Raw genomic sequence first — 24,570 nt, 5'->3', positions numbered from 1 at the left:
CCGGTCTTCTCAGGGAATTGCAGAGGCTGATAAGGAAATGCGGTGCCTCATGAAAAATGAGATAAAATGACTCCTGAAGACGGCCATCCTTGGTTACATAATATTATATACAATACATTCTATTTCAGGGAAGTATTAATTTTATTGAAATTAATTTTTTCTGAGTCCTCATAGAAATGTGACGAAATGCTTAGAGCTGACAAACAGGCTGTTGGTTCTAGAATTTTTGTGTGTGTGTTCTCACTCTCTCCTTTCTAGTACCTCCTCTTCGTGTTTTTGTTTATTATTGAAGAGGAGGAAATGATAGAAATGATGGGGCACAGCTATATTTCAGATTCTTTAACCTTAGTTCCAATTAATAAAATGTCACATAAACCCTTTGCTTGCTAACCTCTTTCTTTTACTATTAAATCCATGTGTATTTGGATCCGGCTGAGAAGCCCATGAGAGTATTTCAGGCATGGAAAGCCAAGACACTCTGGCAAAAAAAAAAAAAAAAAAAAAAAACTAAATGAAAGATCTCTGTGAGTGAGATCCCAGTGGAAAGAACAGGTCTTCAAAGAAGGAGGTACCTTTCTCTGAAGGGAGGAGAGAACTTCCACTTTGACTATGACCTTGTCTAAATAAGATAAGAGTCAGTGAACTTAAAAGGCTTCCATAGCCTTGGAAACTCATGACTGGAGCATAGGGAGATTACTGATGCCATAAACAAGAGTGTCAATTTGTAAAGTCAACAACAGGAGTCACTGTGCACTTACTCCTCATGTAGGATCTTTGTCCTTAATGTGCTGTACATTGAGATTTAATGCTATAACGAGTACTCAAACAGTATTTTTCACTTTGTGTTTCTATGTGGGTGCAAACTGTTGAAATCTTTACTTAATGTATACTAAACTGATCTTCTGTATATATAGAAAATTGAAAATAAATCTTGATATGAATGGAAGGGGAGAGAGAGCGGGAAAGGGGAGGGTTGCGGGTGGGAGGGAAGTCACTGGGGGGCGGGGGAGCCAATGTAATCCATAAGCTGTACTTTGGAAATCTATATTCATTAAATAAAAGTTAAAAAAAAAAGTGAAACCTGAAAAAAAAAGAAAAAAAATCCATGTGTACACTAAATGTGGTTAAAGCAATCGTTTATTTCTGATTTACGTAAATTTAATGGGTTGATGTGTAATAAAACTAGCTCCATCCCACCATAAGTCCATTAAGTAATTCAAAACATAAATATTAATTTGCTTCTTTCAAGAAGAAAAAGTAAACTCTTAAAAGAGACACTACTTTTTATTCTTTTTATTTATTATTTGAAAGGCAGAGTTAAAGAGATAAACAGAGACAGACAGAGAGAGAGAGAGAGAGAGAGAGATCTTCTATCTGTTGGTTTACTTTCCAAATGGCAGCAACAGCTGGAGCTGGGTTGATCTGAAGCCAGAAGCTTCTTCCAGATCTCCCATGTGGGTGCAGGGGCCCAAACACTTGGGCCATCCTCTGCTGCTTTCCCAGGAGCATTCGCAGGGAGCTTTATCAGAAGTGGAGCAGCCGGGACTTGAACTGGTACCCATAAGGGATGCAGGCACTGCAGGCAGTGGCTTCACTCACTGCGCCAACAGCAGCAGCCCTTGGTGTTTATTCTAAGCCTTGTTTCTGGATGTTGCCACACATGAGTCACGGAAGATCGTTCCAAGGGATGTGTTGTCCAATGGCAATGCCAGTCACTGAAGAAGTTCTAAGACTTCTCTTTGTTGCAGGCAAAGTCAGCTCTGAGATATTTTTAAATGGGTTTGAGGGCCAGTTGACACATCATTGCAGTCAATGTATTTTTGAAACTAATCCAATGCATTTTTTAAAAACAGCTTCATGAAGGAAACCAAACGTCAATACTTTCTAATAGTGCTCATATTTGGATTTTTTTGGGTTTTTCCTGCTTCTGCTCAGGATTGAAGGGCTCCCTCCAGCGGCTGCAACTGGAGTACGTGGATGTGGTCTTCGCCAATCGCCCAGACAGTAACACCCCCATGGAAGGTGAGTGAGGAAACTGGACACGAGGCCCCAGAATTGTTGAGTGTAGCTCGGGGGTTTGCTCACTCGCAGTAGGAGGTGAACTATGTTGAGACTGGGCTGACTGAATAGGGAAAATCAAACCCTGAGAGACACCTTCCAGCCTCAGTGTTCACCCCGCAAGCAGCGCTCTACAGCCAGCAGCTTCAAAGGCGCTGGCGTTGTACCTCCCACATTTCAGGCCTCACTGCTCCCAGAGTCATCTCACTTTTGTGATTTCATCATCTAAAAAATAAATAAATAAAATCTATCAGACAGGGAATTTATAACCCAGCCATCATTAGTCTGGAGTGAGGGTCTTTGCAATGATCGCGACCCTAAGTCTGAGTAGTTTCTGGTCTGCGATGACATGGGCCAAGTGTGGTCACAAAGCAAAGGTTTTACAGGAAGAACGACTTCGAAATAAGATCCCTCCATGGAAAGAGCGATTTCAAGGCGAGCGCCTTTGTTGCAGTGTGGTTGTTTCATTCTTGAGCAACTGCAATAGTTGTCCCCTTCTATTCCTGCTGTTCCAGGCTGCTTTCTGTGGAAACTTGCAGAACCTTCTGGACACCAGGTTTTCTCTAATATACGCTTGTTTACAAAACCTGCCCAGGGTTCTTGAGTAAGAGGGTAGTTTGGAAGGGTGAATTAAAAAGGGTGTTCCAGTCCACCGAGGCTTATAATCATACGGAATATCACCTACGTGTGGTGATGGAGGACGAAACTGTTGGGAGAAAGGAAGAAAAAGGAATGCTTTGGTTACTTGAGTTTTACAATATGATATAGATTCGTATTTTTCAAAGAATTAGAACAGTGTAAAATCCACACAAAACTACCCTGTAAGTAATTTCGTGCTTGATGAGTCACAAGGTAGTTCAAGATCTTGAAATAAATGAGTTTCTGTGAAGATTTCTTCTTGCCGTATGATATAGAATGGTTGCGGAAGTTATGGAAAAGTACAAGTGATTGAAGAAGTGTATGAGTACATATGGATTTTTCTAGGTAGAATTTCTGACCGTAAAAACTGTTGTAGAAGTTATTTTCCTTGCCACTTATATATTTCTTAACTACAGAAGTATGTGAAATATATACATTTTTATAACTAATTCTCTCCTAGAGTTTTCTGCTTTCTTAATTCTGGGTAAATTGGGAATTTACTATAAAGCGTATCCATATTAGAAATTATCAATAGAAATGACATTAAAATGCATATTTTGGTCAAAGAAAAGATTGATGTTTAATAAAGCAAGACATAGACAGTTTATTAGTATAAGAACTATACTGCAAGGAGAATATGATGTCACAAAATAGTTATTGATACATTAAAACAGAAGTGTCAAAAAATGCCATTTAGTGAAACCCGTGGAAGACTGCACTTGCTTCACAATGAAGGTAGCTAGTGACTATTTTCTTCTCTAGGACAGGGTCCTTTGCAACGACAGCATGCATGGAACAACAAGATATCTGGGATTTTTTTTGGTATCCTTTGCCCCCTCCCCGCCTCTGTCCTTTTCTGCCTTTAAATGTAGGTATATATTCTAGGAGTCTCTCAAACAGCAAACACAATTTGCATTTCATCTAGGAAAGAAGGAGGAAATCTTCGATTAGCAGCCAACCCATGTGATACTAACAAGCTAATATTATGACTTGCATAAACACTGAGTAAGTGTTGAAAATTATTAAAAAGGAGTTTCAAAGTTTAAACAATAGATTGCTGTTTGATGAACTTTGTAACTGCAGAATTGTCTAACCTCAGCTAGAATCAGAGAAAATGTGTATTTTCCCAAAGTTTCTTATATAAAATTCAATAAAGCAGAATAGGAAGCCACTTGAACATGAGTCAGGTCCAGGTTCAGAAGCATAATAAAGGGTGGCAAGCAACGGAGATTTGCACCTGCTGATAAGGTCAAGGAACACGATGTTTTGTGGCCCAGCAGCAATCCGCCTGCTTATGGCAGAACCAGGCTGCTCCCCCTCACCCAGCGGGCCCTCCAAGCTGCCAGGTTTTTTCAGAGAAGGACTTCACAGGGAGTTCTGCAGACAGATCTCATGAAGGACTTCCTCTGGACTGAAATAGCTTCTTTGTGTGCTTCTCTGCCTTTCAGAAGTGTATATCCCCAAGCTTGGTTTAGTCATTTGTTCCAAGGTGGGCCCTATTGAAATGCCAGTTTGAGAGTAGTGTCTGAAAATGCGCTCTCTACACAGAAGAAAGTACAGATCTGGGACTAAAGAGTTGAAATAGGAAATAAAGAATCAGGGATTCCCAGGTGGGACTTGGCTGCATTTACTCCTCAACAAAATGCAGAAAATGGTAACTGAGCTGTCTCTGGATGCCATGTTGCTAAGATTTTTTTGCCAACCAAACACGTGTGTGAACTTAAGTTGTTCATAAACAGTAAGCTCTACCTTTTAGTATTTCTAAAAACAATAGTTAAAACAAATATTACCAATAACTGAAATGACTCTTGCAACCTTACAGTAACTTTCATTAGTCAGTGTTACTCTACCGTCTTTAATTGTTCGATTTCTGCCCTAAATATGGTGACAAAGCCGTCATCACACTGCGCTACACCACTGTTCTGGTTTTGTTTTTTGTTTTTTGTTTTTTTTTTTTGTAATGCCAGGAAAATCTTAATCTCATTCATATACTTTTCTTGTTTCAACAACTCACATTGGTTATTTTAGCCTCAGTTGCATCCAATCCTGTCAAATATTCAGTGACACAATGATTGCCAAGCACATATTATTGAATTTTCATGTGAAGTCTACACATGAGTGTACTTCAAAAAAATCCATGGGAAACTATTATGAAAAAACTATGTATGGATTTCAAAATTACTTTGCACCAAAAATAAATGTATATTTTAATTCCAGCTTTCTGTTAATCATTTGAAGTATTCTCATATATTAGACCCTTAGCACTTGCGGATCGTTTTTATTTGTTTAAACAATTCCTTGTCTACTCCAGGAAGCCACAACATATGCAACCTTCCGTTTTGCTCAGACACCTATTTTATTCCCCAGGGGATCAAAAGCACTTTCCAAATGAGGGAGCCCAGCCCAACGGAGCACTAATTCTTCACCACTGATCCCAAGTAGAGTAGAATTCAACAGCTTGGGAACACTGAACAATCCACATGCAAACGTCAAGTGTCATGTGAGCCCACATCGGGTATCTATCTTCAAGACACATTTTAAACCACCTCCATCTAAATGTGATTAAAATGTCATCTCCATTCATGTGATTTGTACCAAGAGCTAATGTTAATTGGGAGCATTTCTAAAATAAACCAAGATGAGTTTCATCCAGTTTCTACATATCAGAAAGCAGCCAACAGAGCCAGGACAAGATGAGCTGCAGCCTCTCGTTCATAATGTATCGGCATTGACTATCCAATTAGTTGTCGCCTTCCCTTCTTCCTTAGAAAATCGATAGATAAAAAGGAAGTTCTCTCAAGAGAATGGCTGTAAATTCCAAATACACAGCAGTAGAGAAAGGAGTGAGACGTTTCCTTTGCAATCCCTAGGGAATACAATTACACATTTTAGGGCTCTGGGAAGATGTTCCCGACAACAGAGGGGCACTTGCATACTTTTTCCTCTGTCCTTCTTGTTTATTTTTCTGGTTCACCTAGTAGTAAGTCATTTTTCTTTCACAGCATCTGCCGTGCCATCTGTCTCTGCTACAATATCTGGCAACGATGGCATGTTTTCCAATCCTGGAAAAAAATCAGCCCCACATCCCATTTCTTCTTTCTCATGACACTGTATCCTTCCCTGCAAAGTCACTAACTTGTGCTCTACGGAACACATATGCCTCATTTTCTCACTCTCGTAGATTCTCAACATGTATTTCAAAACTCTTAAGCTCATCGGACAGAAGAATGTTTAGGGTACCTTGAGTCATGCTGGACATGGATAAACGGAGAGCATTCGTGTCTGAGGGACTGAGTGAGGAGTTTCTGGATTTGGCTTTCTTTCATTCCCAAGGCCCAGGCTAATTTCTCTATCTGTTCTCTTCTTGCTGCTCCAGGGAGGAAATAATTGAGCATGACTGTGGTCACAATAGGAGGCTGAAAACCTTGAACCGCTTGAGAACAATAGCAAAGAGAGGGACCCTTTCTAGTTTATATTGCTTTAAGGGGGGGGGGGACACTAATTTCTGGGTCTGTGAGTATGGTGATTTTAAATTAACTTAAATTTTAATTAGTTTTTAATTTGAAAAATATTTGGAATTGAGATTTCTTACTTTTCATTTATGGCTTCTTGCCTACACAAGTTAATCTCATAGAATTCCTGAGGTAGTAAATATTATTTGCACAGTAATTACAGTTCAAGGTATTTGTTTTTCCTGCTAGCAAGTTAGTAGATGTAAAATAACCCAGATGTCTTAATTTTAAATAAAAAGTGGTAAGAACAAAGTTAGCTTTACCTCATTCCCATATCAGCTTTGTCGAACAACTCATTCCATAAAGATTTCTTTCTCTCTAAACCATCTTTTAAGTGTTGGCGCATGCTAGCGGGAATCTATGAGTATTCCAGAATCTAGGATACCCAACGAACTCAGAAACCAGAAAATATCACAGCATCCAAATTTTCTATATTTTATCAATTCCAGAATACTGAGCTAAGATATTTATCTTCCAAAGTGTTGTTCAATTTCTTTAAAATTCATTCATTTATTTATTTAAAAGAGTGATACAGAGAGAGGGAGAGAGAAAGATCTTCTATCCACTGGTTCATTTCCCAAATGGCTGCAATAGCCAGATCTGGGCCAAGACAAAGCCAGGAGCCAGGAACTCCATCTGGGTCTCCCATGGCAAGGGCCCAAGCTCTTGGGCCACCCTCTGCTGCCTTCCCAGGCACATTAGCAGAAAGCTGGATTGGAAGCAGAGCAGCCAGGTCTCCAAACAGCACTCCGATGTGAGCCAAAGTAGTTTTTAAAACAAAAGTTTAATCAGTAAAAACCTAGAAATATCATTTAACCATGCCAATTTAGTCTTTCTGCCTCTATCTTTTATAATCTTCTCTGAAAGTTACTTTCAACCTTTCCCAGAAAACGTAAGAGCAGAAAGAAAATTTTTGCAAGTAGTATAACATCACTATCCAGTAGAAATGTAATGAAAGTTACATATGTAATTTAATTTTCTATCCCCATTAAAAAAGTAAAGGTAAGATTAATTATAATATTGTGCAATCAGTGTGGAAATTATTAATGAGTTATTTTACTTTTTTCCATACTAAGTCTTTGAAATCTGTTGTGCACACCTTAGCTGGGACCAGCACATTTCAAGTGCTCAGTAACCACATGTGGCTACTGGTTAAAGCTGCAAACCCTGGCTTGGCTCCCTACCAGAGCGTGTGCTTAAGGCAGCGCTCACTCCTCTGAGGCTGTTCCTCGCCCGAAAGTGGAGGTGACACATGAAAGCCATCTGAGTGAATCAGCAGAGTGGGTGCAGCGCCTGCCTCACAGCTGGGCACACACACCTAAGTCCTTTTAACACACATACATCTAAACCTCCCCCTTGTCTGCCTCTCTCCCCGGAGGCAACCAAGGGAGAAGTTCAAGGCCCAGAAGCACAACACGGTGGCCCTCCTGCTGTCCACCAGGAATTAAGCCACAGGTTGGCAATGGACTTTTCTTCTAACTCATTTTTTTCTTTCAGAAATTTGCTCCGAAACTCTTCATGCCCCTTAAATTGATTTAACCATAAAATTTCCGAGGTTAATCTGTTCAGCCTAAAAGGTTACCTTATGCCTGTAACTTTTTTGTCAAAACCTTCTCTAGAAAAAGCTCAGTGATGGAATTAACTCATTCACTGGGTCGCTATTTGCTGAGTACTTACTATGTGCTAAGTACTGTTCTGAGCGTGGGAGAAGCAAAAATCCCGTGCTTGCACAAAATGCATTCTTGGTGGGGACACAGACAGAAGTGTAAAAAAACCGCATTAGATCGTGATAATAGGTGTGGAAGAAAAAAACAAATCCTGGGAGGGGGCAGGAAGTTACGAGGTCTCATTGTGAGATACGGTGACCAAGGAAGGTCTAACTGACAGTGGAGGATGGAAAACAGCATGGCTCCCTGCAAATAGTATGACTGTGGTTTTAGAGCCTCATGAACCCTAATGAAGACCGCCTTTCCATTACTAGTCAACTGATCTGACCTCTCTCCTCCTCGATTTCCCTATCCATAAAATGCAGACAGCAGTATCTACTCACTCGGTAGGGCTGTCGTGGGGATCATTTGAGAGCATGTATATAAAATGCTTACGGTGTTGCCTAGGACGCAGTAACCCCTCAAAGCATGAGGGCTGTCCTTTTTTATTGTTTGCACAGTCCTGCTGTAAGCTTTTCATGTGGGAAATGACCCTGATGCCATGGGAGTCTCCAGGTTATCCTATAGGCTTCAACAAAAGACTCACACAACAAATGAAGATGCCTGAATCACATGGTGTATCAAATCAACTGAAAGGAATCCTGAGAAGAAAGGTGGAAGAGAAAGAGGCAGTTAAAGCAACTAGGATAGAATACAAGGACCCACTGACCTAGATCTTGGGACACACAGGGCTCATGTGACCTGTTCTCCCTGTCTGATGCATTGGCCTTCCCCCATGGTGGTGTCAGATTGAAATTTGAGCAAAGGGACTCAACAGAGAGTACCTGGGTTGGTAGTACACTTGCTGTACCGGACAGACAAGCCCACCTGGCCACCTGATGGCTAATCATTTAGTCTGATGGAAGCTAAGGACTGTGTTTCTTGTGCAAAGGATGTTTGAGGCCAGAATGGTGCTCATCAAATGGTTGTCTGATTGAAGACCTCATTTAAGTCCCCCATGTGTCTCCTGTGTATTTGGTGTTTTTCAAAACTGCAGCTGGATATGCTGTGAATGTCACAAATTTCCATCCCCTCCCTCTCTGTGTTCAGCACACACATCCCTCCTTTGTGGCTACTGTGACCCACGGGTTACTCATCCATTTCGTTTATCAAGCATGCTATGTAAATTCTGCCCATGTCTCACTTGTCGCTTGCTTCTCCTTCAGTTTTCATGTGTCTTTGCTTCTCTTACTTCCTTAAGCAGACTGAATAATCTTGAATACCACCATGAAGACTCATGGCAGAGTTTACCACTCTTAGTTGCTGGCATTCTGCCTCAGGTCTGAAAGAATCTTCTAGGGCATTAGAGAGTAACAGAGGCCCACAAAGCTCCAAATGTGGATCATGCTGACATGCACCTGTCAAGAACAGAGCGCTGGTTACCAGATTATCTTCTTCAACTATGTTCCAGAGTTGAGAGAGATGAGGAGACTTAGAAAAGCTCCCTCTCCTACAGCACGCTGAGAAGTTAAGATTGCCAAGACTGCAGGAAATAGGTGAAAAATTGGCTTTAGAGAGAACGATATTCCAGAAAACTATTTGACATCATCTGGTGCTTTATTTTGTGCCTTCTTTGAAAATCCCAAGTCTCAACCTCATTCCATGAACTGCTCGCAAAAAAGGATCCCAAAAGAATATGCTTATACTCTATGCAGTCTAGCTATTTCCTAGACACACACACACACACACACACACGCACATTTTTTTTTTTCTTTTTCTTTTCCCAGCAGTAAAGGAGGAAGCGATTCAGTCCCTAGCATTGGTGAGACGCAACAGGAGAAAAAGGGTGGGTCCCATGTACTTCTTCACAAATGCATGGACCCCACGTAGTTCAGAAAGAGTTCGGTCCCCCTTTTCCCTTAAGTCGTTTTTAGTTAAGGGAAAAGGAAGAGCAAGAGAGAGAACGCGGACCACTTTGCTCGCCTCAGCTGTCAGGTGAAAACACTGAGCCTCTTAGTAGTCAGGCTGTGGGTTTGTGACTCACATGCACTTCCTGTTTCTGTGTGAGTTGGCTCATCCCTGAAAGATCGCAGGACTTGCGGCAGGGTTGAGCTCCATATTCTGAAGGCATGTCGACTCAGGCTGCCGGGAATCGTGTCTCTATGTGGCTCATTGTGCTGCAGCCGCTGTGCGGTGACACGCAGCCCAGGCTGGGCCAGGTGGGCCGTGCGCCCCCGCAGCCTGTTGGTGCAGTGTGGCACTGGGACAGTTTCTGGACTGCTGATGTAATGGGGTGAGCGGGGTCTAAATGTGTTCAGTCGGTAAGGAGAAGCAAATACTATCAAGTCTGTCGTAATTTCTGAACAAAGTGACGTAATCAGAGAATGGAGTTTTGTGAACCCTCGTGGGTATCCCGTATGTGTAATGAGGAAGCCTGGGCTCTGCAGCCAGAGGCCCAGGCTGCTGCTCTGAGGGGTGTGAGCTGGGCTGTTGTCCCACTTCCCAGGACTCCTCAAGTCTTTGCTTGTAAAGTGGGAAGAACAAGAGGATGACACGTCCTAGCTGTTTTCACCATTGTTGTGAAGATACAATGAGATGATTTACGTGGCAATGTTTTATACATCGCAGTGCCCCCTATAAATATTCTGGGCTTGGAACGGACATCATTCACACTTTTAGGCCTACACAGGCATAATAGGCTAATCCTCCCCCTTGCGGCACCGGCACACCAGGTTCTAGTCCTGGTCGGGGCGCCGGATTCTGTCCCGGTTGCCCCTCTTCCAGGCCAGCTCTCTGCTGTGGCCAGGGAGTGCAGTGGAGGATGGCCCAAGTGCTTGGGCCCTGCACCCGCATGGGAGACCAGGATAAGTACCTGGCTCCTGGATTCGGATCAGCGCGGTGCGCTGGCCGCAGCGTGCTGGCTGCAGCGGCCATTGGAGGGTGAACCAACGGCAAAGGAAGACCTTTCTCTCTGTCTCTCTCTCTCACTGTCCACTCTGCCTGTCAAAAAAAATTAAAAAAAAAAAAAAAGATGTAATAGCTGAAGTTTCAGGCAAACACCAAGGCACAACTGCGATGAAATTTTAGAAAAAGAAGACAACTTCTGTTCATTTACTGCCAAAGGACATGGACAAGAGCTTATTCCAAACTTTTTTCTATTTTTTTTTTTTTTCAGCAGTAAGTGAGGTTGTAATGTTTAGTGAAGAGAATGCGCCTGCCGGGCCAGGCAGGCCTCTCAGCACAGGCTGCCTCCAGACCAGAGCTCTTAGAGCTGTGGGCCCGCTGTTTCTCCTCCCCACCCCCTCTACTGGGGTACGGCTGGGCTGCTGCCAAGCTTTCTGCTTTGAGAAATTAAAAATCTATGGAAGAGTTTAAAGAATAAACGTTCATTACTCTTCACCTACTTTTACCAAATTGTGATGCATTTGCCTTTATTTTGCCCTCTTTTGCTCGCTCGCTCTCTCTCTCGTCACATTAAAACCATAAAACCTTCTCCAGTAACTCCTAAGGACAAGATATTCTCCTATATGAACACAGCCAATCATTTAACTCAAGAAACATAGCATTGACATACTAGTATCTTCTAATATACAAGCCATATTCCAATTTCCTGTATACAGTATCCTTGATTTAATGAAGACTCTCAGATGTCTTAATTATCATGGCTATTTAATCTTTTTTAATCTAAAACAGCTCCTGCACTGTTGTTTTCTCTTTAATGACAGTGAAAATTTTTTTTTTTTTGACAGGCAGAGTGGACAGTGAGAGAGAGAGACAGAGAGAAAGGTCTTCCTTTTGCTGTTGGTTCACCCTCCAATGGCCGCTGCAGCCGGCACGGTGCGGCCAGCGCACGGCGCTGATCCGAAGCCAGGAGCCAGGTGCTTATCCTAGTCTCCCATGGGGTGCAGGGCCCAAGCACCTGGGCCATCCTCCACTGCACTCCCTGGCCACAGCAGAGAGCTGGCCTGGAAGAGGGGCAACCGGGACAGAATCCGGCGCCCCAACCGGGACTAGAACCCGGTGTGCCGGCGCCGCAAGGTGGAGGATTAGCCTATTGAGCCACGGCACCGGCCTAACTTTTTTTTTTTTTTTTTTGAACTCCAGGCTTATTGTTCTGGAGAACGTCTCTCAATGCGGAGTCGTCTGATTGTTTCCTTATGTTTAGATTAAGATGACACATTTTTAATAAGAAGATTACACAAGTGCTGTTGGATGCATCTCAGTGTCTGCCCCCTAGGGCACGGGGTGGGGAGGCTGGCCCCGTGTGCCCCTGTTGGTCATGATAAGGTCGGTTGGATGAGATTCATTGGTTTCTCCACTCTGAAGGTGGGGCATTGGTTGTAATGGATCAGCAGCCTAGGGCATAGTTCCTTGAGACTGTGGGAATGGCCTGGTCCTCCTCAATCTCATTCTAGCCCCCACCCAAGATCCCTGCCTGTGTCCTCTCTTACAGTGGAGGTTGCAAGATGATGATTCTTTAACTCCCTTAGCCCTTCTCTACTAGTCAGTTGGCACAAAGAGGAGCTTGCTCTGCCCTCTCTGGAGCCCCCTCACTGGCTGGAAGACTAGGAGACAGATGTGAGAGGAGAGCAGAGCTAGTGTGCAGGGTGCACGTGAAGAGTGAGCTGTGAGCTCCATGCACCCCTAACGGGGGACACGTCTTCCCCTTCACCAGAGCCCTACTTGGGCTGTGCTGTATTGAGGCCACTTAGATGGTTTAAAACATGGCACCCTTGGCAGAGGAGGGAACTCAGGAGTGGGGAGGTGCTGGGGGAGTGCTGAACTCCTGGGGCTCACAGGGAGGCCACTGCGCGCATTTCCACCATTTTCCAGGGCAGACTGGAGCTAAGAAGGCAGGGGTAGGAAAGGGGAGACAGAAAGTCAAGAAATCGAGAAACTCCCCAAAGCTGAGCCCCTGCCTCCTACTGTAAGCCCCTAGCATAAAGCAGGCCCCACCTTAGGAGAGGGAGAAGAATGTGGGCTTGAAGTGTGGATTGAGATTTGTGGAGGCTGTGTTTCTGACCTAAAATGACCTCTATTAGCCAAGAGTGGGCAGAAAAGCTGTAGGGACATTGATTTCCACTGAATGTAGAGGGCCAACAGGGGGCATAAAAAAAGACAGAGAGAAAGAGAGAGGGAGGGAGGGAGGGAGGAAAGCAGGAAAAAAGGGGAAAATGATAACATTATTATAGCCACATTTGTTCCACCTGTTAGTTGTGTACATTTAAATACCACATTTTAAGTCTATCAAACTTAAACTACATATGCAAAAAAATTAACTCTTCTATTAGTTTCAGAAAACAAATTTATTTGCCAGAAATTTTCATTTAGTCCAGTGTAACTGGAAGTGTAGGAAAATCTTCTGGGCTTAAGATTCAAGTCACATGGCTGGCGCCGCGGCTCACTAGGCTAATCCTCTGCCTGCGGCGCCGGCACACCAGGTTCTAGTCCCGGTCGGGGCGCCGGATTCTGTCCCGGTTGCCCCTCTTCCAGGCCAGCTCTCTGCTGTGGCCAGGGAGTGCAGTGGAGGATGGCCCAAGTGCTTGGGCCCTGCACCCCATGGGAGACCAGGAGAAGCACCTGGCTCCTGGCTTCGGATCAGCGCGGTACACCGGCCGCAGCATGCTGGCCGCAGCGGCCATTGAGGATTGAACCAACGGCAAAGGAAGACCTTTCTGTCTCTCTCTGTCACTGTCCACTCTGCCTGTCAAAAAAAAAAAAAAAAGATTCGAGTCACCACCAATTGCAGAGGAAGGCACCTGGTCGCTGCATAGAATGTGCACGTCATCTGCAGGCAGTGCTGTCACCCACCACTGTCACCCCCACGAGCCCTGCTCATGTGGCACTTCTACTTCCAGGAGTCATTGTCAACGTCCAGTACCAAAAGACAAGGTATATCACAAAGCTTCAACCTCTTTGGTTTGGAATTTAATCATCCTTTCTGAAAGTCTCCCATTTAAGTTTTCTTTCTTTTAAATTCTGCAAAAGGAGCTTGTATTGTGACTAGCTTCGGTGAAGTCAATCACACAAAATCAATGACAATTAAGTAAAACACTTTTAGAATTAACTTTTCAAAATCCAAATACAGCCAGCCCAGAATTTACTTATACAAGAAAAACAGTTTTGTTTTGTTTGCTTTGTTTAGTTTTGTTAATGGCCGGCAATGAAAGGGATGGGTATAGGGAAGCAGTAAGAAGGGAAAAAAAGCTTAGGATTACCAGTATTCTTCTTTATGTGGGCACACAAAAAAAGAGTGTATTGTATCCTTGGCTTTGAAACTGGAAGCGTATTTTATAATAAAACAAACCCAATTGCCACCTAAAGTGAGGATTTTTATCCAATAAGTAGAGAGAAAAGCCCATAATAAATCAGAATTTACCAAAAAAATTAACAGAAAGCAAAAGAAGGTGACATAGAGACCAAAAAGAAAAGAAAATTCAGGGAGGAAAAAAGGATGAAATTTTGTTTCTTCCAGTTATTTCTCCCACTCCTTTCTTGAGCACAGTTCAAATTTGCCAGACTCTTTCTCAAAAATACAACTGAATACATTTTAAATGCCACCATATAGCTCTTGGGAGAGGCCAGAGAAGAACATGGCAGAGCACAAACACTCAGACCCAAAGCCTGGTTCTCTCATTCATTCAGATTCAACTAATGAACACTTATCAAGTACTTACTGACATGTACAAGGGAACAATCAGACAAAGATCCCCACTCTTGGGGCTGGTGCTATGGCATAGCAGGTAAAGCCCCTGGCTGCAGTGCCAACATCCCATATGGGCGCTGGTTCTAGTCCCGGCTGCTCCACTTCCAATCTAGTTCTCTGCTGTGGCCTGGGAAAGCAGTGGAAGATGGCCCAAAGCACCCATATGGGAGACCCAGAAGAGGCTCCTGGCTCCTGGCATTGGATTGGCCCAGCTCCAGCCATTGTGGCCATCTGGGGAGTGAACCAGCAGATGGAAGACCTCTCTCTCTCTCTCTATCTCTCTCTCCCTCTGACAATCTGTAACTCTGCCTTTCAAATAAATGAATAAATCTTAAAAAAAAAAAAAATCCCCGCTCTTGTGAGACACATTTGAACTAGCAGAGGAGATAGGAAACAAACTGTAAGTTAATAAAAATTAAATTATACAGAATGTTAGAAGGTAATAGATGTTATGTAACAAGAACAAAAAAAAACCCACACAAGTAAAGCAGGGTGATAAAGATGTGAATGCCCAGGAAGTCGGGTTGGAAAGGGGCGGTCATTGAGCAAAGACAATCTCCCTGTCCCTATCCCAGTTGTTCAGCTGGCCTGAATGGAGTTCCCAGCTCCTGACTATGGTCCCAGCCCTGTCCCAAAATACCCTGTTCCAGGTATTTTGGTCGTGAACCAGTATATGTGAGATCTCTCTCTCTCAACCACAATGAGGAAATAATGCCATTTTGGCTCCCCTAGCTCCCAAATACAACTTCTCAGAAGTCACTAGAAAATGTGCTTCATCAAAAAGAGAGAACAAAGCCCCAGAGAGGAAGCCAGGGGCTGCACCTCCTGAAAGGGAAGAAGAGAATTTCCCAGATGATGCGATGGGAAGTGCCGGGCCCACAGCTGTGCAGCAGGCAGACAGTAACCAGTGAGGCTGTGGCAGAGGCACAGGGCGTGGAGAGGACACTGCCGGGAAGGCACGCAGGAAGTGAGCAGACTACAAGAGCAAGCAAGCTTGACCACGTGGCAAGCTGTATGGAGAGACGTTTTGCACCCAGTATCAAAGACTGAGCTGCAGCAAATAGAACGAAGTTGACCAAGCAATTGTCAACGAAAGGAAAATGGAAGCTTATGGAAGAGAGGAAACGTAACCTTTGAAATTACTTTGCTCAGCAGTGAGCATCAAGTTCTTAGTTACAAAATGAAAACATGTTGAGTCATGTTTGTCTTCCTAAAATAAACTTCACTCGCGCCTGATGTGTTATTTATTTTTACTATTCTACTGGATCTAGTAAGTTAATATTTAATTTAGGATTTTACACCTACATTCATAAACAGGATGACTCGTAATTTTCTTTTCTCGTACCGCTTTATCTAACTTCGGAGACCTTCTATTTCTTGCTCCTCTTATAAGGCCACACTACTCTATAAATAAGGAATACTTAATACTCACTAGTCGTATAATGTTATCTTTGTTGGAGAAAATTAGAAGGTGATAAAATTAGGAGGTAATAAAAAGGACAGAATCAGAAAGAGAAATCTAAGAGTCTAAGAGAAATCTAACAACACTGTGCAGTATCCAGGAAGCTATTTAACTCTGAAATCTAATATGGCTAAATGTAATTACACCAACTTCCTATGAAGTATCAAGACACAGACACGAGAATGTAAGTCACTTGTTTCAGGTCCTATTGCTTATTGTGGGAGAAACTTGAACTAGAAGCCAAACCACCTGATTCCTAGCCCCAGATTCATACAAAAGAGTGTATCAATAGGTCCCAATATCACTCCTCTAACTAAGATTGTGATAGGTACATTCCATTTCAAGAAATAAGAACAAAAATAAATTGAGTTTGTCTTTTTTTTAAGATTTATTTATTTATCTATCTATTTAATTATTTATTTATTTGAAAGGCAGAGTTACAGAGAGGCAGAGGCGGAGAGATAGAGGTCTATCTATCTACCTATCTATCTATCTATTTATTTGAAAGGCAGTTACAGAGCTGCAGAGGCAGAGAGAGAGAGGTCTTCCATCCACTGGTTCACTCTCCCCGTGACCGCAATGGCCAGAGCTGCGCCGATCTGAAGCTAGGAGCCAGGATCTTCTTCTGGGTCTTCCATGTGGATGCAGAAGCCCAAGTACCTGGGCCATCTTCTACTGCTTTCCTAGGCCATAGCAGAGAGCTGGATCGGAAGTGGGGCTGCCGGAACTTGAACCGGTGCCCATATGGGATGCCGGCACTGCAGGCGGAGGCTTCACCTGCTACTCCACAGTAATGGCCCCAAGTATCTTTTGTTTTTTCACACCTGTAACATGCCCAGGACCATGCTAAGTGCTAGAAAGGAAAAAAATGGAGCAAGGACCATAACAACTTAGTTACTTCTCTTAATCTGCTGCTGTGAAATGCAAGCTCATCTCTTTGGATCCGGTCAAGCTCTGTGACTGCTTTGACCAAAATAATAAGACAGAAGCAATGTTTGGGGACCTAGGCTTAAGAAGCTAGCATTTGCCACTTCCAGGAATTTTTAATGCTCACTTTGAGAGCCCTGAATGCCATCTGGGGACACCATTTAGAGAGAGAAATCCCAGCCAGTCATCAGCTGTGCCAGCCATGGCAGCCCCATCAGTAAGTGGAGACCCTCAGATGTTCTGGCCTCTGCCAGCTCATAGGACTACAGTAATGAGAAGAGCACAAGCAAGGGCCTGGCACTGTGCCCATCAACCCCAAAACTGTGAGCAATCATTGCTCAAGCCACTAAAAAGAAATAAATAAAAATAAAACACAAAACAATCCAAATAATCCAAAGCTAAGCTAAAAGCAGTAAGTCAAAGAGTGTATGATAGGAAGCTAAGATTCTCACCTCCAGGCTCGGTCAATAGATAGGTTCTTGTGAAACTGAACCTCTGCTTAAAGGGGCTACCTCTTGGGTACAGGCAAAGAGATCAAGGGACTGCTGCTCTCTGTGACTCGTCTTTAGCACTGGCTTTTTCTTTCTTTCTTTCTTTTTTTTTTTTTCTTTTTTGACAGGCAGAGTGGACAGTGAGAGAGAGAGAGAGAGAGAGAGAGAAAGGTCTTCCTTTTCCATTGGTTCACCCTCCAATGGCCGCCACAGCCAGCACTGGCTTTTTAAACAATGTGTGTGTCACATTTTGACAAAACTAAAGATCAAAGCAGTAACCATATAAACAAAGTGAAAATGCCAGTGATACTGTGTGGTCAGTGTAAGACATGATCATGACTGCCAAATGTGCACACCCGGCACTTGGAGGTCAGAAATGCACACAAGCAGCACTGGTTTTCCCAGTCAGGTTCTGTGATCAGAGATCAGTCCATCTCTTGGAAGTAGGCCAGCACTGGAACCCCACCTGCCACGTGTGAAACAAGTTGGGTAGAGCCAGACTCCTTCCCTCAGGGCCACCAAAGTGGGCTGTGCAGACAACTTACTGCAGGATGGGAAGAAAACATTACCATTTCTGTTTATCTTACAGTATCCTTTAAAAAAAAAATTATTCATTTATTTGAAAGGCATAGCATTAGAGAGGGGAAGAGGGAGGAAAGGGAGGCGGGGTAGAGGACGAAAGAGACAAATCTTCCATCCACCGATTCACTCCCCAAATGGCCACAACAGCTGGGATTGGGTCAGGCTGAAACCAAAAGCCAGGAACTCTACCCAAGTTGCCCACATAGGAAGCAGGGACCTATGCCACGCTCGGCTGCCTTCCCAGGTGCTTTAGCAGGGAGCTGGATCAGAAGCGGAGCAGCTGGGACTCAAACAGCTCTCCAATATGGAATGCTGGTGTCGCAAGGAGCAGCTTAACCCACCGTGCCACAATGCCAGCCCTTTATACCATCCTTTTTAAAGTACCTGCCTGTTGCTTATATTTTGTTTATATTTAAATTTTCCAATCATATAATTTCAGATCTGAAAAGTAGCAAAAAAGGATAGAAAGAGTCCTCACTGAGATTCCCCCACATGTTAACATTATAACCACTGTGCAAGTTATCAAAATCTAGAAATTAACATTGACACAATAGTACTACCAACCTCTGGGTTTTATTCATGTGTCTCCAGTTGTTGCACTCACATCCTTTTCTGGCCCAGATCGCATGCTGCAGTTGATCACATGTCTTTGGCTTCCTTTAAGCTGGGTAAGTTGCTCAGTCTTTGTCTTTCCTAACACCGACCCCCTCCGGGTGAAGTTGTTCAGGTGTTTCCTGGAGATTCCGTTCACACTTGCATCTTGGCAGGAGGACCGCCCGAATGATGACGTGGTGCGTCAGGCCAGGGCTGCACATCATCCACTGTTCCCATGACTGACGCCCTTCACTTTGACCTCTTGGTTTTAAGGTGATGCCTACCAGGTTTCTCACTGTCAAATTACTGTCTTTCCTTTAGTAACAAGTAAGTGTATTTGAAGGAAATACTTAGAAACTAAGCAAATATCCTGTTTCCTATCACAAGATCTTGCCAGCTTAATTTTAGCATTCATCGTGATTCTGGCCTGAAACAAATACTGTTGATTATCTATTCCCATCACATTTTCTACATTTTTTGGTTTGTGCTCTACCATAAGGAAGCTGTTAACTTGCCCCCACTTATTTATATAGTCTATTATTTATATCAATATGAACCCGTGGATTCTGATTTTATTCTATGGTTTATAACTTATGCAGTCATTATTTTGTTGTTAGAATGATCCCCACTGTGGCCATTTGGAATATCTCTGATGCATCTTCTGTGTCCTTTTGGAAGATCTCCATTTTCTTGTCCTTCCTTCCTTCTTTCCTTCCTTCCTTCCTTCCTTCTTTCCTTCCTTCCTTCCTTCCTTCCTTTTTTCTTTTCTTTTCTTTTCTTTTCTTTTCCTTTTTTTTTTCTTTTCTTTCGACTCGCTGGGGAGTATAATAAAAATTTGGATGAGCACTGCTCTCAATTCTGTCATTTCCTTTGCTTACACTTTTCCCTGGAGGCCATCCTGGTCCCCTTACCTGGCAGTCAGCACCACTCCTTTCTCACCTGCTCAGCACCAGCCTTTTCCTGCCTTGAGTGGCAGGTGGTAGCTCACGGTGAAGGGCTACTCGGAAGCTGATGACCTCTTTCTCCATTCCTCTGTGCCCTCCGTCCTTCCTCTGATGGAAGAAGGTCGTGTGTGAAAGTTGCAAGGCAATGAAGGCCGAATAGGGAAGAGAAACATCTACCCTGCCGTACCACAGTGGGGTGCCTTGTGGTCACACACATACAGGGCGGTGTCTGTTCCAAGTGGGTGATTTCAGGAAACAGACACGGTTCATCTCTGTTTGCAGAGGAGTTGCTGAGTTCGCATTTCGTTCTTGCATCGTAACCTGTTATTCTCTATCAGGGCTTCCCTCTTCACTTTGGTGGTTACATGCAGATCTGCCAATTTCTCACTTGCGGAAGGGTTCTCTGTGGCCAAGAGGGGCCCAGAGCCTAGCTTCCATCCTTCGCATCCCAGCTGCATTACTTCCTAGCTGGGTGTGCAGAACAGGAATACCGATAGTGAACCTGTAAGATTATCGTGATAACATGTGAGTGTTTAGAATATTGCCAGGCACATTCGAGGTGCTGTGTAAGTGTTAAATATTTGGGTTTTCATGCCTCAGAAAACATAAGATCCTTAATGCTAGTGTGAGGAGGCATCACAAAATGTGGCATTGAGATACACAAACGTTCCCAAGGGAAAGGAACCAGCTGAACCTGGGTTCTGTGCCCAATTAGAGGCCAGTGCTCTTTGCTGTTACTGACCCCTTCCTACCACCATTGGCCTCACAGCCAGCTGGGGAGGGCTTTTTTTTTTTTTATAATTTTTTTTTGACAGGCAGAGTGGACAGTTAGAGAGAGACACAGAGAGAAAGGTCTTCCTTTGCCGTTCGTTCACCCTCCAATGGCAGCCGCAGCTGGGGCACTGCGGCCAGCGCACCACGCTGATCCAATGGCAGGAGCCAGGTGCTTATCCTGGTCTCCCATGCGGGTGCAGGGCCCAAGCACTTGGGCCATCCTCCACTGCCTTCCCGGGCCACAGCAGAGAGCTGGCCTGGAAGAGGGGCAACCGGGACAGAACCCGGCGCCCCAACCGGGACTAGAACCCGGTGTGCCGGCGTCGCAAGACGGAAGATTAGCCTATTGAGCCATGGCGCCGGCCGGGAGGACTTTTGTGTGTGGTAAGGTAGTGGTGCGGAGCTAGATCAGCAGACAGCAAACATGAGCCAACCTCGGGCTGAAGTGTCAGTGTTACGCAAAGATCTGTAAAGAAAACCATGATTATTGTCTTAAGGCAAATGTTTTATTGCCGCTGTATAGAACAGGAAGCCTGCATAAGTTTTTATATGGAAACAAAGCTGTGGAGAATCATTTGTTCCGTGGCTCGTGTCACAGAAGCACCGTATTTCCACAGCACAGCATTCTAATGGAGGAAATCAGGGGAAACCGACATCTTTGGGTGAGGCTGAGAGCAGCCTCAGACACGGACAGGAGAGCTCCAATGGAGAATAAAGGCGCCAGGCACCGAGGACCATCTGAGACAGTGAACTTGGCGGAAGGAAAAGAGCTAGGGGCGCCCCAGGGAGACAGGCTGGCTGCCTCTGCAGTGGCTCCTGCAGTGAGAGTGGCTCCATTTTTACAGACAAAGCATGCCAGCAGGGTGAGTGGCTTGTTCACCACCGGAAAGCAGAGAAAATCACTACACTCCATCACGTCAAGTTTAAAAGATGGCTTCGTTTCTAAGATTTATTTATTTATTTGAAAGGCGAGATGACAGAAAGAGAGGGGAGAGAGGGGGAAAGAGAGAGGGAGAAAAAGACAGAGAGAGAGAGAGAAAGAGCGCTCTTCTGTCTGCTGGTTCACTCCCCAAATAGCCAAGCCACAGCCTGCAGCCAGGAACTCCATCTGGATCTCCCAGGTGGGTTGCTGCAGCCAAAATATTTGAGCCATCATCTGCTGCCTCCCAGACACATTAGCAGGGAGCTGGATAGGGAGCAGAGAAGCCAGGACTCGAACCGCCGCTCTCTTATGGACCTGCAGCATCACAGCCTGTGCTGGATTAAGCTGCTGCGCCACAATGCTGGCTCCAAAGATATGCTTTTGGTCAGCAACTATGTGAGCATATAAATCAGCATAGCAGAGCCAGAATGTGTCCAGGGCTGCCAGGCTACTGTATTGGCTGTAAGAGTAGAATCTTTAATATCATTAAGATGAAGACAGCATCTCCTTCCAGACCTCTGTGGCAGAAGCAGGAAGACAGGCCAGTCCTACACGACCGAATGAGCAATAAAGATCTCTTCCTGTTAGAGCACGAAGCTGGACTTGCCAGCTGAAAACCTCATTAGGGCAAATATTTTTTCCTCACTCTTATCTATCCTCTGCCAAGTTGCTTGCTTTATTCTTTCACCCACAAGACAGAATTCCTTTTAGAATAAAGTTAAAAGCCAGTCCTAGGAAGCTCATCCATAGAAAGGTATATAAATATAAAAAGCTTCAGACAAGAAAATAGAGTAAGAAACTATGTGTCAAGATTCCACATCTGTCTCTCTGACCCACGAGAATGGCATTCACACGATTTAAGAGATCAGAAATGTAGACTTGTCAGATATATATAATGCAGTGGCACACCCTCCCAAGCCTAAAACTAACCGTTCACTGATAATGAGCTAGAAATATTAGGTGCCATGTAAGGGTTTAGCCAAGTGTATTTTTTAGTAACTCAAGGAATGTTTGAAAACTATTCGCTAGTGGGTGTTTTATCTAATACATTTCTTTTTGACATGCTCGAAGTCTTATTTCTTCAGTTGATACAGATATTGTTGATCATCTATGTGCTTTAAATAGCATAATCAAAAGAGTAGGCATAAAATACAAATGTAGATGAAGAGAAAGGGAAGAAGATATTTTTGCTTAGTATTTTGTTTAGTATGGTAGTGGGGATTAGAGTTAATTTTAGAGAGAAATTAAAAGTTGGTTTCATTCATTTTCTTATCTTTTGCAGCCTGGATTTATTTAAACATGAAGTGGAATATAATAATACCAGTTCATAGGACTGTGGTAAAACATAAATGCCATAATGCTAGGAAAACTTTCAGCAAAGAGTCCAGCATACAGTAGGTGCTAAATAGAGTTAGTTCTCTCCGTGGCCCTCTATTGCTGTGTGGCCCAAGCACAGTGGAAATGGTTGTCTATCCAGCAACCATCTTGCTTTTTCAAGTACCCAGATTTTCATGTGGTTGATAACCCTTCCCCCAGACAGCCGACTGGTCCAGTGGAAGACTGGCCGCCTTTCTCCTTGTCAGTCTTTCCTTGCTGGTTCCAGGGTAGAATCTGGGTTGTAAGCCAATCAGCCTAATTTTTTTCCTTTGATCAGAGTCATTGGTTCATGCGACTGAAGCAACCCAATCGGAGTGAATCTGGGAGCCTTGTTTGGACTGGTCAGAAGGAGGGTCCTGCTGCATGCAGCCTCAGGTGCCATTGACAGCGACACTACTGCACAAAGGAAGCCAGCCTGGGGATCGCAGAGCAGGGCATCAGGGACAAGCGTGGTCCTCAGTGACATATCAGAACAACCAGGTCTGCAGCACAAGTGACTGGATTCAGTGACAAGAGCTGATAAACCGCTTCTAGAATTTAAGCACTTTTGATTATCAATAACTTACTCCATTCACACACACACACACACACACACACCAAATGATACACCAAGAAATTAGTTTCTCAGAAGAAAAAACTCAATGCTCAAGAGGATGGTAAAATGAAAAGCTAGTAAGTCTTTAAGATACCATCTTTAGACAGTTCTAAATATATAAATGAATTAAATGAGGGCTATGGATAGCTTCCCTCATATCTTTCTGATATGTTGCTGATGAGGTGTTATTGTCTAGACCAGAATGGTATTCTATTATAATTATTTTCAACATATCAGAAGAGTGTCATTTAACTATTCTAAAGTTCAAATAAATTGGCTCTATTAAATGTACACAGTAGTTTAATTTCCTTATTATTTCTGCAGATATTTTGTAGATTATTCATTCTGGTTCACTTATTGGAAAAGATCAGGTTACTTAAAATTAATGCTCATGGAAATATCATCATCTATGGCAGTGGTAAGCAACTGGCAACACCTGCTTTGAGAACTTTTTAAGTCAAAAACACCTTGGCCGTGTTCTATCATAGAATTTGAGGTACCACACACTGGCATGGACCAATGCAGCTGACTGCCCCACAGAGGTACGACGGCCTTCCAACTGGGCAAATGTGGAACAGTGGGCATTTCCACCCCTACTGCAGGCTGTTGACATTATCACCTCCACTTCTGATCTCTAAAGTACATAGAGTGGTTCTCAACACAGAACACCGGTGTGACAGGGGGATATTGTTAATGAATGAATTCCCAGTCAACTCCCACTCTCCTCCCCAGGAAAGTGCATTTATAATATCCTTTTTAAAAACATCACAGAACAGAAATTTTTTAAATATTTTAATGTGCAAAGATTATGTGGAGAAATTTATTAAACTTTCCTGAAGGACATTATATGAGTTGAACAAATGGTCTTTATCCAAAATCCATGGACAGAAACACTCAATCTCTTTAAGCTTCCAATTTTTGCTAAAATCTATTTCAACCAAAATCCATCCCAGTTTCTAAAATAACTTGATAAGCCATTTAGAAAATCACTAAGGAATCGTATAGGATGAAGAAGAACTGAAATGACTCCTGAAAAGACAAAGAAGGAAGCACTTGCCCTATCAGATATCACCAAGAAGCCTCAGAAATTAAGAATTTTACTGACATAGGAGGAACCAGTAGCAAAATATAGTAGAGATTCCAGGACAGAAACCTACATTGATGAAACCTGGACGTAGGACAAAGGGGTCCAGAAGATAAGTGGGAAAACAAAGGACTGTTCAATGAAAGGAACTGGGAAGGATAGTTCCTTCTTTTCCAGGTAACATGGGACTTAAATGAAACCAGATCCCTATCTGATATCACACACACACTAAAAAATAGTCCAAGATGGATCAGAAA

General features: G+C 43.5%; 1 protein-coding gene and 1 long non-coding RNA gene across 5 annotated transcripts in view; one reads left to right on the top strand and one right to left on the bottom strand.

Moving 5' to 3' along the window:
• The window catches only part of KCNAB1 (potassium voltage-gated channel subfamily A regulatory beta subunit 1), a 452,219-nt gene that overhangs the window by 391,653 nt on the left and 35,996 nt on the right, over window positions 1–24,570 (top strand). For all 3 annotated transcript variants that reach the window (XM_008266198.5, XM_051858804.3, NM_001170956.1), the window contains 1 exon segment: window positions 1,936–2,022. In XM_008266198.5, coding sequence (XP_008264420.1) covers window positions 1,936–2,022 — 87 coding nt within the window.
• Window positions 1,120–21,391, bottom strand: LOC138849351 (uncharacterized). 2 transcript variants are annotated; one of them, XR_016232630.1, is made up of 3 exons: window positions 18,588–20,063; window positions 9,060–9,273; window positions 1,120–2,764 (listed from the first exon to the last, which is right to left on the bottom strand). It is a non-coding gene; the product is annotated as an uncharacterized LOC138849351 (long non-coding RNA). The 2 variants fall into 2 exon arrangements; XR_016232629.1 differs by lacking the exon at window positions 9,060–9,273 and having other exon boundaries at window positions 18,588–21,391.

The sequence above is a fragment of the Oryctolagus cuniculus genome, chromosome 4 (assembly GCF_051225735.1).
Source record: "Oryctolagus cuniculus isolate XC-2025 breed Fujian yellow rabbit chromosome 4, ASM5122573v1, whole genome shotgun sequence".
In the NCBI taxonomy this organism is placed as follows: Eukaryota; Metazoa; Chordata; class Mammalia; order Lagomorpha; family Leporidae; genus Oryctolagus; species Oryctolagus cuniculus.
Note: the sequence above shows the minus strand (reverse complement) of the source record. Positions and strands in the feature narration are given on the sequence as shown.